Source organism: Gallinula chloropus (assembly GCF_964237585.1).
Source record: "Gallinula chloropus genome assembly, chromosome: 2".
Lineage (NCBI taxonomy): Eukaryota > Metazoa > Chordata > Aves > Gruiformes > Rallidae > Gallinula > Gallinula chloropus.
The window spans coordinates 34,113,472-34,126,659 of NC_140086.1; the positions used below are offsets into that span (position 1 = coordinate 34,113,472).

At 37.5% G+C, this 13,188-nt stretch overlaps 1 protein-coding gene across 1 annotated transcript in view; it reads right to left on the bottom strand.

The window, feature by feature from the left end:
• Nucleotides 1-9,732: 9,732 nt before the first annotated feature.
• Nucleotides 9,733-13,188, bottom strand: part of CRISPLD1 (cysteine rich secretory protein LCCL domain containing 1) — a gene marked incomplete at both ends in the record, with an annotated part of 39,493 nt that continues 36,037 nt past the window's right edge. The window contains 2 exons of the mRNA XM_084280101.1: nucleotides 9,733-9,784; nucleotides 11,607-11,737. Of these exons, the coding sequence (XP_084136227.1) occupies nucleotides 9,733-9,784; nucleotides 11,607-11,737 (183 nt within the window). The remainder of the gene's footprint in view (nucleotides 9,785-11,606; nucleotides 11,738-13,188) is intronic.

Here is a 13,188-nt window from a genome sequence, read left to right on the forward strand (position 1 = left end):
CACAGTGTCCCTTCATATCCTCACAGGGAAGCCAATGAATTATGGCTGTGATGAGCAGATAGTGAGGTAGATAAAACTGGCTAGATGATCTCATCCAGAGAGTGATGATCAGTGGCACTAAATCTAGTTGGAGGCCATTAACTAGTAGTGCATTAAAGGGTCTAAAGCTGCTTAACATCTGGGCTGCCCTGAAATGATGGGACATGGACATACTGAAGAGAGTCCAAGATGATTAAGGCACTGGGGGATCTTTCCTATGAGGAAAGTCTGAGAGAGCTGGGACTGTTCAGCCTAGAGAAGAGAAGGTTCAGGGGGACCTTATAAATGTCTATAAGCACCTGAAGGGAGGATGCAAAGAGGAAAGAAGCAGGTTGTTCCCAGTGGTGCCCATGACAGGACCAGAAGCAGTGGGTACAAACTGAAACACAGGAGGTTCCCTCTGAACAGCAGGAAACACTGTTTCATTGTGAGGGTCTTGAGCCCTGGTACAGGTTGCACAAAGAGGTTGTGAAGTCTTCATTCCTGGAGATATTAAAAAAACCCCAGCCTGGATACGGTCCTGAGCAACCTCCTGCACATGGCCTTGCTTGAGCAGGGAGGTTGGGCTAGATGACTTCGAGGTCCTGTTCGATCTCAGCCATTCTGTGATTCTGTGATTACCCTAGACATGAATGTCCCAATGAAATGCATTACCTACCTCCCTATAAGGCTACAGCACGCAGTACCAAGTTAAGACATTATTCAGAAAAGGCAATACTTATCCTTCTTCCACTAAAAATATTTGAAACACGGAGCTAAAACTTGATGGTGATGTCATAATTTGGTGAACAAATTTTTTCTTTCAGTAATATTCTTATGATTAGGAAAAGCAAAGCTATCCTTACCTCATTTTTAGGAGCTTTGTATTTATTGGTGTGATTATTCTGTTTAACTGAAAAGATAACCCAATCTTTCTTTTATGAAATTTGAAGTATTATATCTAAGAATAAACTACTTGACTGCTTCACAATACGATTTGCTAATTTTTCTAGTGCACAGAAACTGTTGTTGGTATTGTTACTGTACTGAAGATGCCTTTGTTATCATGCTTACTTGCACATGTTAATGGTACAGCTCCCTCCCTCTCCTCTCTGTGATTTCACATGAACATTTCCAGCCACAGAGCCCTGCAAGGAGTCTGCCATCCCTCCAGCCCCGCTGTGCAGTGCAGTATCACCACAGACATCCTCTCAAGATTTTCTCTTTCTTTGTAACTCCCACCTTTGACTAGGAAGGAAAAGAGGCATTTGTGCTCTTGCTGTGACTCAAAGCAGCTGGGTTAGGTGGGAGGAGAGACAGTACCTCTATTTCACAGTCACTTCTGTCACTAGGCATGAGTTATGAGAGTGAGAGTTGGGTAGCAACTTCAACTGTGCAGATACTTTTAGTAAGTCCAAGGTCAAACCCAGAACTTCTACTGAATAAGTAGTCTTTCAGGTAACACATACACTTTAGTCAGTAGGTTGAAAGAAGCTACTTCCTTTAGACCGGCTATTTGGGGACAGAAACTGCATTCCTCCTCAGAAGACTATCTTCCTTGCACTGTGAGGATACCCCACATATTACTGCGTCTTTTACAACATTTTACCAATGTGTATCATATGGATTTTCACTCTTAAATCGTTGCTGTCTAGGAATTTGTGTATCTGGAGAGGATTGCTGACAACAAACTGGTAGAGACATACAGTGAACTACGGATTGGAAAGAACAAGCAAAAGGAAGAGCTTTGATTGAACAGACTACAGGAATTTAAGTTAAAGTTCTTTTTTATTAAAAAATTTATTCAAAATAAAATTATAGATTGGCATATTTATATCTAAAATTTTAAATAGTTAAATACCTATCTCTAGAAATAAAGAGAAACTTGATGGGTGTGCAGGTTAGAAGACATCATAAGACATACTTGACAACTATTCTAAGCAACTTAGGAAACCTTCTAGGGCAAAATTATAAACCAAGCCACCCTCCATCCTCAGTTTTGTTTAGTGCATACTTTGTCCTGCTTTATGAAGAATTTGACCTTTGCGAAACATCCCCTTTTAGAACAGACATCCATCAGACTCATAGAGCACTTCTAAAAGCTTGCAGTTCCCCAAAAGTTTTTATTTCATATCAAGAGGTGTAGCCCTGTAATATGAGCAGTTTCAAGGCATAAAGATGTATATCTGCAATACAATAAAGAATATTTCTTGTTTCACCCTACAGTTAAAACTAAAGAACTGTAGAGCCATATTTGCAAAGTCTCATTGCAAATCAGTTTCCCTTGCCAGTAATACAAAAAAGTTAAAGAACTCAATTGAAGCACAAATGGACACTCATTTAAATGATTTGTTTGCACAATGAACAAACTATATTGGAAAACTTTACATAGAATTTTGTTGCCCACAAATAAACATTAAAGTTTGCATCAGATTTTTCGTGACTTACAGAAACATAGAAAGGTAGGGAGATTAAAGATCATCTAGTTCCAACCCCCTGCCATAGGCAGAGACACTCTCCACTCTCTATGCCCAAAGCCTCATCTGCCCTGACCTTGAACACTGCCAGGGAGGTGACGACCACAGCTTCTCTGGGAGACCTGTACCAGTGTCTCACCACCCTTGGAGTAAAGAATTTCTTCCTGTGATCTAAATCTACCCTCCTTCAGATTAAGGCCACTACCTCTTATTCTATCATTATAAAGAGTCCCTCTCCAGCTTTCCTGTAGGTCCCTCCAGGTACTGGAAGGCAGCTATAGGTCTCTGTGGAGTCTTCTCCAGAATGAACAAGCCCAACTCTCTCAGCCTTTGCTGATAGGAGGGGTTCTCCAGCCTTTGCTGGTCTTTGTAGCGCTCCTCTGGACTTACTCCAACAGTGCCATGTCTGTCTTGTACTGGTGCCCCAGAGCTGGATACAGTATGACAGGTAGGGTCTCACCAGAGTAGAGTAGAGGGGGAGAGTCACCTGCTGGCCATGCTGCTTTTGATGCAGTCCATGATACAGTTGGCTTTCTGGGCTACAAGCTCACAGTGCCAGTTCATGGTGAGCTTTTCATCCACAAACACCCCCCAGTCCTTCTCCTCAGGGCTGCTGTCAATCCATTTTCCAAACATCCTGTAGTTATGCTTGGGATTGGCCCAACCCATATGCAGGACCTTGCACCTAACCTTGTTGAACTCTATGCAGTTCACACAGACACACCTCCAAAGCCTGTCAAGGTCCCTCTGGACTGCATCCCTTCCCTCTGGCATGTTGACTGCACCACACAACTTGGTGACATCGGCAAACTTGCTGAGTGGGCACTTGATCCCACTGTCCATGTCATTGACAAAGATGTTAAACAGCACCAGTCCCAGAACTGACCCCTGAGGAATGCCAGTCATTGCTGGATACTTCATCAGCATACCTCAGCAAGCTCTTCTCCACCCAACAGTCAAACTGCAGACTGATTCTCCTTCTCAGCCCCACTGACCTGGGTATTTGCCTATTTTTACACACTGAAGAAAAACAATGAGCTTTATTAATATTATTCTTTGTAATATAACAGCATTTTTACCAGTTCTACTCATAGATTATGTGATACAGGCATGCAAGTTTGCCTCCTAACACATCAAAGTACTCACTTTTCTTGTAAAAGGCATTTCTCATATTCTCTGAGATCTCAGTTATTCCAGCCTTCAGCTGCAAATTAGTCTCACCTTCCCTGTTAATGTCTGATTCTTTGACAGACTGTAGATGTCAAGTTATTCAGTATATTACAAAAGACATTAGGTCTATGCTTTTGACTAGGGCTACTTAAGAAGCTGGCTTTTAAAGTCATCCTTCTGGGGAGTCACAGGCTACAATTTTTATTCTGAGTTGTTGATATGCTGTGCTGCTGTGAGAGAGATGAGAGCTGAATGTCTTCTGAGACACCACGGTAGAGATGGTGGTTTTCCTTAAATATATTTTAGCTCTTTTGATTGGACTGTTCTTCTCCAGGGTTTGTAATCAAAACTACACATTGAACTGAAATATTAGCAGAAAAGAAGTACTAGATCAGAGAATGACATTTTTATTGTGTAGTAGATGCAAAAGCTCATAGCATTTAAGGTGTGACTTCTTCATTTCTAGGACAAATATTTACATATTAGAAAATAATAACAAATTAGAAAATAATTGCCTTGAAACTTTTAGAAAACTGATTTAGTTATGTGAGTTTTGAAGCTGCTAGAACAGAAGCTTCCAAATATATATATATATTTTAACATTAGTTAAACTACAGATCTGCACATCACTGAAAGTATTTGATACAACACACTTAAACCCTCAATCAGTGGCAGAAGGGCAAGTCTTTATCAACAAGCCACCACACCCATCCATCTAGTTATTCCCTTTATTTAAAAATGCAAACTGATCTAATTTACTCTGTAATTCTCACTGGGTAAGAGAGAGGGGCTCCGAGCCTTTCACAAAACTATTCCTTGGCTCAGTTATAGCTATGCCAGAGTAGGACTATCACCTCCAGTACAGCAAGCACTAAATCAGTTCATACAATGTACTTCTTTGTGTACAGAACTGGGCTAAATCCAAAATCTGACACTAATTCCTTTTGGATAAAATGATTCCTCTGTTTCTGTGCTTAATGCTGCCTGCAGCTCCCAAGGTCTTGGAGTCACCCAGACACAATAAAAGAAATGCTTATTCAGAAGACATGATCTTTCAGTAGGAAAAAAACCATCCACCACCACCAAGAAACAGATGGATTTCAACAAATAAATAAGCAATGAATATTCAGCTGGCTACAGGGAGATTTATTTGGCAAGTGTTTCCAATTTATCTTTGGGATGTACAGTAGCAGCAATTTACAAGAAGTCAAAGCCAGATTGCTATTTACATTGCATATAAACAAGCTTAAGTGAACAATTAAGCAACTGAAGTACTTTTTTTTCAAACTGTAGCTTAAGTCTGGAAGTCTTACTACCACCTAGTACTAGTTAGTATTATTACAAATTCTTAGGAGTCTCTCTCTCAGCCTTTGGAAGTATTTCCAAAAAGATATGCAAGGAAATCTAATGCAAGTTCTCGCATTTACTCTAAGATGATACTCCTAATGAGGATATTGTCTTCATAAACAACATTCATTCAGAATAAGTGCAAACACACCAAATAAAGTTTTTTAACTGCATAAGCAGTCTTTAAATTAAATAAAATTTCAAGGATATTATTGCTAATATTGCTAGTGTTAGCTACAGCGATTTCCATTCAGCTGAAATAAATGGGAATTCTTTGAACAACAGATTTTCTTACTAGGCAGTTAGCAAGTGCTGACATTTTTATTTTCTTACAATGCCTTAAATTAAATTAGTGAATTTAAAAACCCAATAGTCATTGCCATTGGCTATAGAAGTCTTTTGTGCATCTGTGAGAAGATAGAGTATTGCAAAATAATTCATGTTACTTGGCCCCAGAGTAGCTCAGTTCTTAACCAACAACTTCGCTGCTAGTCTTCAAACACTCACCCCATTGTTAGAAAAGAGAAAAACAGTATTGGATACAGCACTGGGGGCAGATGCTGAATTGAATGACTAGGGTAATTATTTCATAAATCAGTGTGGATAGTAAGACATAGAGCATCGTGACTGGCTATTTTGATTGCATCTTCTTTACTTTCTTTCTTCTGTCTCATATTTTCCTGTGCCTTTATATTGAGCTGGTCTGACTGGGGAGCTTTTGCTAGCTGCTGGAAATTTAAGATGCATTATTAGTACTTTTTGCAAAGTGCTATGATGGTTTAATGATGTACATATCTGCCTCCTAGCAAACAGGCTACGATGAACAAGACATTTAACACAGATCATTGAACAGCTGATGGCAAATTTCAGGTGTCACATTATCATTCTGTGTTAAAATGGAGCAAGAAGCACATTTTAGTGCATTTTCACAGCCCTTTAGTATATGACAAGAACTTCTTATTTAATAAGAATAATATCAACAATATCAGTGGTGACCATATATAAAATACTACTTCCATCATTTGTTCCTGACAGCAGAGAGGTGAAAGCTAAGGCTGACAGCATGGCTTCTTTTCCCATAGGCACAATGTATGTCTTTATAAGATCATATGCAATTTTCTGAATACTAAGTATGCTATCATTTGTATATCTAAAGCACTATAAGATGCGCTTTATACACTGAATGAAACAAAACTCTTGAGGCTTTTCAGTCCTTGTATAATTCCCCAGAGTTCCACAGATGCTATAAAAAGCCTTAAGATATATAAATGTGACAGTATTTCATACAGTATTTATATAAATTTCCAAACAGAATATTGTACTTTATGAATAATCTTTGTAACTTCCAAATATTTACATTTCTAGATCTGACCCTTTGTATGACTACAGAAATTGCAGGAAATAAACCTTCCCTTGTGTATTCACAGGAAGATGGGTTATCTCAGTTTTAAGCCAAATTCAAAACATACTTCAAAAGCAATTGCCACACAGAAGACACTGTTTATGTGAGTAACTTAGTTACATCTCTGCCAAAAGAAGTAAAGAGCCGTGCTTTTTCCTAAGCATATGTATCAATACACACAGAAAAGCTGATGTTATTTTTCTTCTTTTAAATTCAATGAGAATCCATAGACAGCTGACAGTCTGACTCACATAAAACTTAAACTGAGTGCTTCATCACTTAAAAACCTGCAAACTCACATACGTGTTATCCCAACCTGTGTTTCAGGCTTGATTCCAAAAATATTTTATGTATAAGTTCTGGATCAGACTGTACCCTATGCAAAAATCAGACACAAGGAAGTCTGTAAACTCTCTTAAAATTCCTCAGTATCCCCAAAGTTTAGGAAATATTTGTAAGTTTCCTTAGTTTATGTCCAGCTAGTACTATGAGCTGCCTACTGACATTAGTGTGAGTCCTAAGTTCCCTAAAAGTATAAGTATCTAAACTAAAACTAAGTATCCTCATAAGTTATCAAAAGGGTGAGAGACTCCTAAAGAATTATCTGTTTGGGTCTGACCACTTTCTTTCATACTAACTCTTCCTTAGTATAAAATTATCTACTCTAGCTGGAAGGGATGCAGCATAGCAGAGAAATGCTTTGATTAATCCTTACTGAAAAGCTCACTGGACAAGTTAAATATGCTTGACAAATACTTGACTCCTCTCCAAATGATCACTATACTTTTTTTTTTTTTTCCAAAAATTCCCCATAGAGCAAGTCGTAATGGGAAATACCACAGGATCATGGGAAAACATTCATTTGTATTCTTTATTCTTCTTTGAAGTCCTTTCCAACTCAAATCATTCTGTGATTCCATGATTCTATGACATGGGAAGCTGCTGGATGGTGAGGCCAGGTTGCAAGAAAGTGCCCCACCCGTGTGGGAAGGGTATTATGAGTGTATACCCATGGTTTTGTTTCAAATGTCTTCCTTAGCAGTTCTTTGTGCCCTAAATTTCAGAAGTGGCCTTACTCCATTTAATGTTCTGATAACCCCAACTGCAGGTATCACAAGGCCTTTACAAAGCCATTACTGCTTTCGTGCTTTTATGGTGCAACTCTATCCCAAACTTTTGAGCGACTTGGAGTCCTGTCAAGGTCTACTTGTAACTTTGGTTTCAATTCTTAAAAATGTTTAATGCCAGTATTGCAAAATTTACATAAAGCTGCTTTGAATGGCTTCCTGCCACCACCTGCAAAAAAAGGTCATTATACATCAAAGAGTCTTTTTTCTTCCTCATCAATTAAATAGATTTCCCAAATGGAACTCCCAAGTTGAACATTAGTCAACCCTCCAAAAAAAAGTGCAACATAAAAACCTGCTTATTCCCAACAAACGTAATTAGGAGCATTTGCAATAGAAAATTTTAACCCAACTGGAAAGAGTTTGACAGAATAAAAAGTGGTGGCTTTGTTATAATCCCTTTCTGACACAGAGTTCCCCATTAGAATGAGATAGCAATCTGTTTCCCAAAGACGCTGGGCAAAACTTGAAAAACTGAGCAGAAGATTTATCCATAAAAGTCTCCATGCAATAGCTTTTAGAACCTCAAACTTTGTCCAGTGATGGGTCCTACATTTGCAATGTTTAGGTCACAAACAAAAAGTAAATTTTGTGTGCCTGTTATTTTTTTCTCCTTGAAACAGGACAGACAATTAAAAACAAAGGCTGTTTAAGGTAATCTTACTATGTAAATTAATTTTATTCAAAACAGATTAAAAAAACTAACAAAGCTTGCCTAACTACATGAGGTAGTACATGCAGCAAAACAGAAGGCAGAATATAGTGTTCTGAAATATGAAGAATACAAATAAGTTTACAAGTTGGAAGGAAATAAATTCAACAACAGAAATAAAAAATACCAAAAATGAAGTTTAACAGCTTTTCAGTCTTAAAGCACCAATACACTTTTCATAGAAAGAAACAGTACCACCACTACATGTTCTTCATATACCATAATATGGTAAAATTAATGCACAAGGCTGTTCACCATATATATTTTTTTTTAAATGGTGAAGCAACATGTGACATACTTGTCACTGGGCTCCGTACCACTATACTTCCTGGCCTGCAGGAGTATTTGCCAGGTCATGAGGAGCAAGGATAGCCTTTGTTACCATTTTCTTTATTTTTTTTAACATTTACCCTCATATTAATGTATAGCATACGGATACCATGTAGAGCTTAAGGCCACAAGCTTGCAGGTTGTTACTTATGTGTACAAGTCTACATTTTTGCTGAAACCCAATTTAGGCAAACTGAAGGAGTGTCATGGCGAAAACGCGTGTACATGTGCAGAACTGCATTGCAGAACCGATGGCTTAATCCTTAATTTCAGATTTCTCCACTTCACAACATAGAAATTTTCTTTGATCCTTCAAGGGTATATATGTCTATCTCTCACTCACCCACCCTAACATAGCTGAATATGTGTGAAGGACTGGGCCATAATGAATTGGTTATTTGAACTAGAGCTCAGCAGCATCAAATAAACACTCTATTAACATATGTAAGAAATAATAAACACGAATGGTCTAGGCTCTTAAAAATATTTCTTTAGAGGAAAGCATACTAATATGACCCAGGAATTCATTATATTTTATATTTTTCATTTTATTTTTGGATAGGTATTTTTACTTGTTATGATTAGGGTGAAATTGAAAACAGTCTAAGTCTTCATTTGTGCTTGCACATCTAATGCTACTGAAAATGATCAAAAAGTTAGGTATATATATATTTTTTTTTACTTTAAGGCATGATTTATTATATTGAATTATTGGAATGGCTTCTTTTATGTACATTGGAAATAAAACCTCAGGCTTCCCTACAATATAGTTTTAAGATTACTGTTAGTGGCATACATAAAGCACCATACAATAACATTCAGATGAAGAAAACAAAGAACATTTATAAGCTTTGAGTTAACTGTATAGGAGTAACTGCTAAGAAAATATAGCAATATTTAACACAGGATTCAAAATATTATAATATAACATAGATTTCCAAATTAATTTTTCTCCCATGTTTACTTTTACAGATTTTTGTCATTAAGATATATAGGCAATTTAAACTTTTTGGTGGAAAGCAGTATACATCTTCTGTACAATAATGTTACAGCTTTATACAAATTTTAGGAATTGTCAGAAATGGCCTTTATTGCTCTCTTCCAAGTGCTCTGGTTTCACTTGCCTGTTTTACATTTTTCTTGCTAGACTCAAACAACAGCAAATACTCTGAATGCTTTGCTTCCTGGAGGATTCTGTAAACTGAAACATAAAAACATTCCTGATGTTATTTTTAAAACTGCAACACTGCAATGACAAATTGAATTGTTTAATAGAATTCTAGGATCCTGCAACTCTTCTTGTGACTACTCATAACTGTAGCTAAGAGGTTTTTTAAAAAAAGTTACAAACAAAATTACATAAATTTCAAGATTACTTTTTCTCCCAAGCAGCTTATGAGGAACCAATCATAACATAAAAAAATCCAAGTAATCCTTTGTGATGAAGTGTTCTAGTTTAAAGAATTAAGCTCTACTGAAGTAAAGTACTAAAAATAGTTTTGAGGGAAAAGCATGCATCTTATGCTCAATTTTCTAATAAATGTATTAGGAGAGAACTTGCAGACTTAGGAGATAACTTGGTTTTATTTGCTTATATGCTGAAGAACAGATTTCTCAAGAGAGTATTTTACAAAAACAAAGGAAATACCTTCTGAATGGAAAAATATATAGCTTGCAAAGAATTTAAAAAACCCAACTGTAATGAAATTTTCTTAGAATAAAAACGAACTAGCATGCCTATTTAATGGTTCCATTGTTTTCTCTTTTGCAAACCCTGTCTGAGGTGAATCTGGGAAGGGAAATGGAGGTGAAAGTAAGGAAAGGCACGATGAGACAGGTTGCCTGCAATGGTGTTACAGTCCATCATCTGCCTCACAGAAAACTTGCATGTGACTGTTTTCCAAACCACTGACCTTCCAAACTTTACCAAGATGGTAAAGTACGAATAAGGAATACATCTGCAACACTCTTCCGGGCTACATCTTTACTCAATGAGATTTATATGGAGAACAAAAGTGTCAGTTAGGAAGCATTCTTTCTGAGGAAACTGGTTGGTCATGGGGAAAAGGCAAAAGAATATTTAAATTAAGTCATCCAGTAATCAAAGGATGCCTGTATTTTACAAGTTCCCACGTCAGTTGTAACATTGGAGGGAAAAAGGCAAGACATCTCCCTATTCCCAATTAAAAAATATTCTATCTTTTCCTCCTGAGTTCTCAACAGAATTGGAAGGTTTTTATGCCCCATAAATTTCTTGGAAAGCCTACAGTGTTAGTGGTAACAATCATACCTAGCTTTATAGAACTAAATTGGTTCAAGAGCTTTTGAAAAAGTATTTTCTCTTTCTTCCTTCAGAACCTGGGGACCTCTTTCAAGGATTAATTTTTATCTGCAACATGCAGGCATGGGTTATCATTACAGAACACACAAATACACTGAATGCAACTAAATGAACTTTCACAGAATCTCTATGTATTTCAGAAAAACAGTTATAAACATGCAACCTATTAAAAATGTTTTAATGATTGAAATTTTTTTATGTTTGTGAATATTATTTATGATCCAGACTCACTGGTTCAATACCATGTAAATCAGTAATGAACATTTTATCATGAACCAATGAACCTGTATCAGCTACTAGTACCTGTCTATTGCAGATCTTCTAACTTGGAAGAATAAATCAGTAATGTTAATTTAAAAAAAAAATCTCAGTGAAAGCAAAGACAATTTTTCTTAACAAACAATGTGTTAGTTGCAACAGAAACAGTAAAGTAAACAAGAGAGTTATTTAATTTCATAAGCAGCTTTTTAGAGCAATGATTTATGAGCTTAGAGGAGGCAGGCACCTCTGGTACCACAGCTTCTCCAAAGTCACCACAGCTGTTACACAAGCTCTGTAAATCAACCATGTTGGCCTGTTTGGTTTCTAGAGCTGCCACAGGTACAAACAGACACAATACAAGACTCTGTAAATCTTATCAAGGTGAAGGGTAAAGTGTAATCTTTGAAACTGGTCTCTGTACCTTTCTGAATATATCCCATTTTGAAAGGAAGCGACGTACACCTTTCTCTTGTCTACTGGCATTACGTCAACATAACCGCCCTGGTTGGGGACCACACCAGCATGTACTGCTGCCCGGCAAATACTAGATATCTAAGAAAGAAAGAGGAGAAGATTGGGTTTCATTCATCCTTTCATTTCAAAATTGTTTAGAAGTTTACTAATAAAGACATTAAAACCATGTTCTAGGAAACATAATAATACTTACTGCGTGACTGATTTTATTAATCAGTATTTAAATCAGTTTCATAGGAATTAGGCCAGTTAAGAGGAATACAGACACTGTCTCTTCAGAGATCTGCAACATGACTCCAAAATAATTTATTTTAGGCAATTTTGGTTCAAAGATTAGGAACATGTTTGAATTCTACCACCTGTCACTTCAACAGCAGAGAGGAAGTAAAACCCAAACCATAGTCAGTTATTGCAGATCAGGAGTTTCAGTTTACTCTCCAGTCAGAAACAATCAGGGGAACCGTAGAAAAGCAAAGGCACCCTGCAGTCATGTTTCTAGGAAGATGTCCTACCGCAAAGGCAAGGGATAGACTGCAGTAATTAACATCTAGGTGCAATGCCTTAAACAGCAGTGAAATGATACATACTCAAAAGGAACATTACAATTTCCTATCCAGTCATGGACAGATACTAAGCTGTTTAGATTAAAAGTATGATGTGTGCATCTAAAATCACTGCTTAGTTATGAGTTGATTATTGCCAGGCTAATGGTTTTAGCTACTCAAACTCACCACTGAGTAAGGAAAGAGTCAGGAGGTAAAGAAAAGAAATTTAAATCAAGGTCTAATTCCATAGACTTCCCACAGGTAAAGTTATGCAGCGCTGTTGGGCCCTTTGCCTTGTGAACAAAAATCCAGTGATGCAAACACAAACCCACTATCAGTGAAGAGTTGGTATATGAATTATTACAGGAGCTTGATCCCTCCAAATCAATATGCCCTGACAACACATGGGTATGTGTAGACATAGGTGTCTTAAAAAAATATTTTCTGTAAGTCTAAATAAAATAATTACTTCAAGCCCTACAGTCATCTGTAAGAAAGAAAACAGCTCAGCCCCCCTGTCCCCCCCCCCAAATAGAATCACAGAATCACACAAAATTACAAGGTTGGAAGAGACCTTTGAAGATCATTGAGTCCAACCATTCCCATCCTATGCTAAACCATATCCCTAAGTACCTCATCTACCCTTTCTTTGAACACATCCAGGGATGGTGACTCAACCACATCCCTGGGCAGCCTGTTCCAGGCCCTGACAACACTTTCAGTAAAAATTTTTTTTCTAATATCCAATCTTAACCTGCCCTGGCACAGCTTCATGCCATTTCCCCTTGTTCTATATCCTGTCACGTGGCTGAAGAGACCATCGCCCACCGCTCTACAACCTCCCTTCAGGTAGTTGTAGGTGGTGATAAGGTCTCCCCTCAGCCTACTCTTCTCCAGGCTAAACATCCCCAGCTCCCTCAGCCATTCCTCATATGATTTGCCCTCCAGCCCCTTCACCAGCCTGGTTGCCCTTCTCTGCACTTG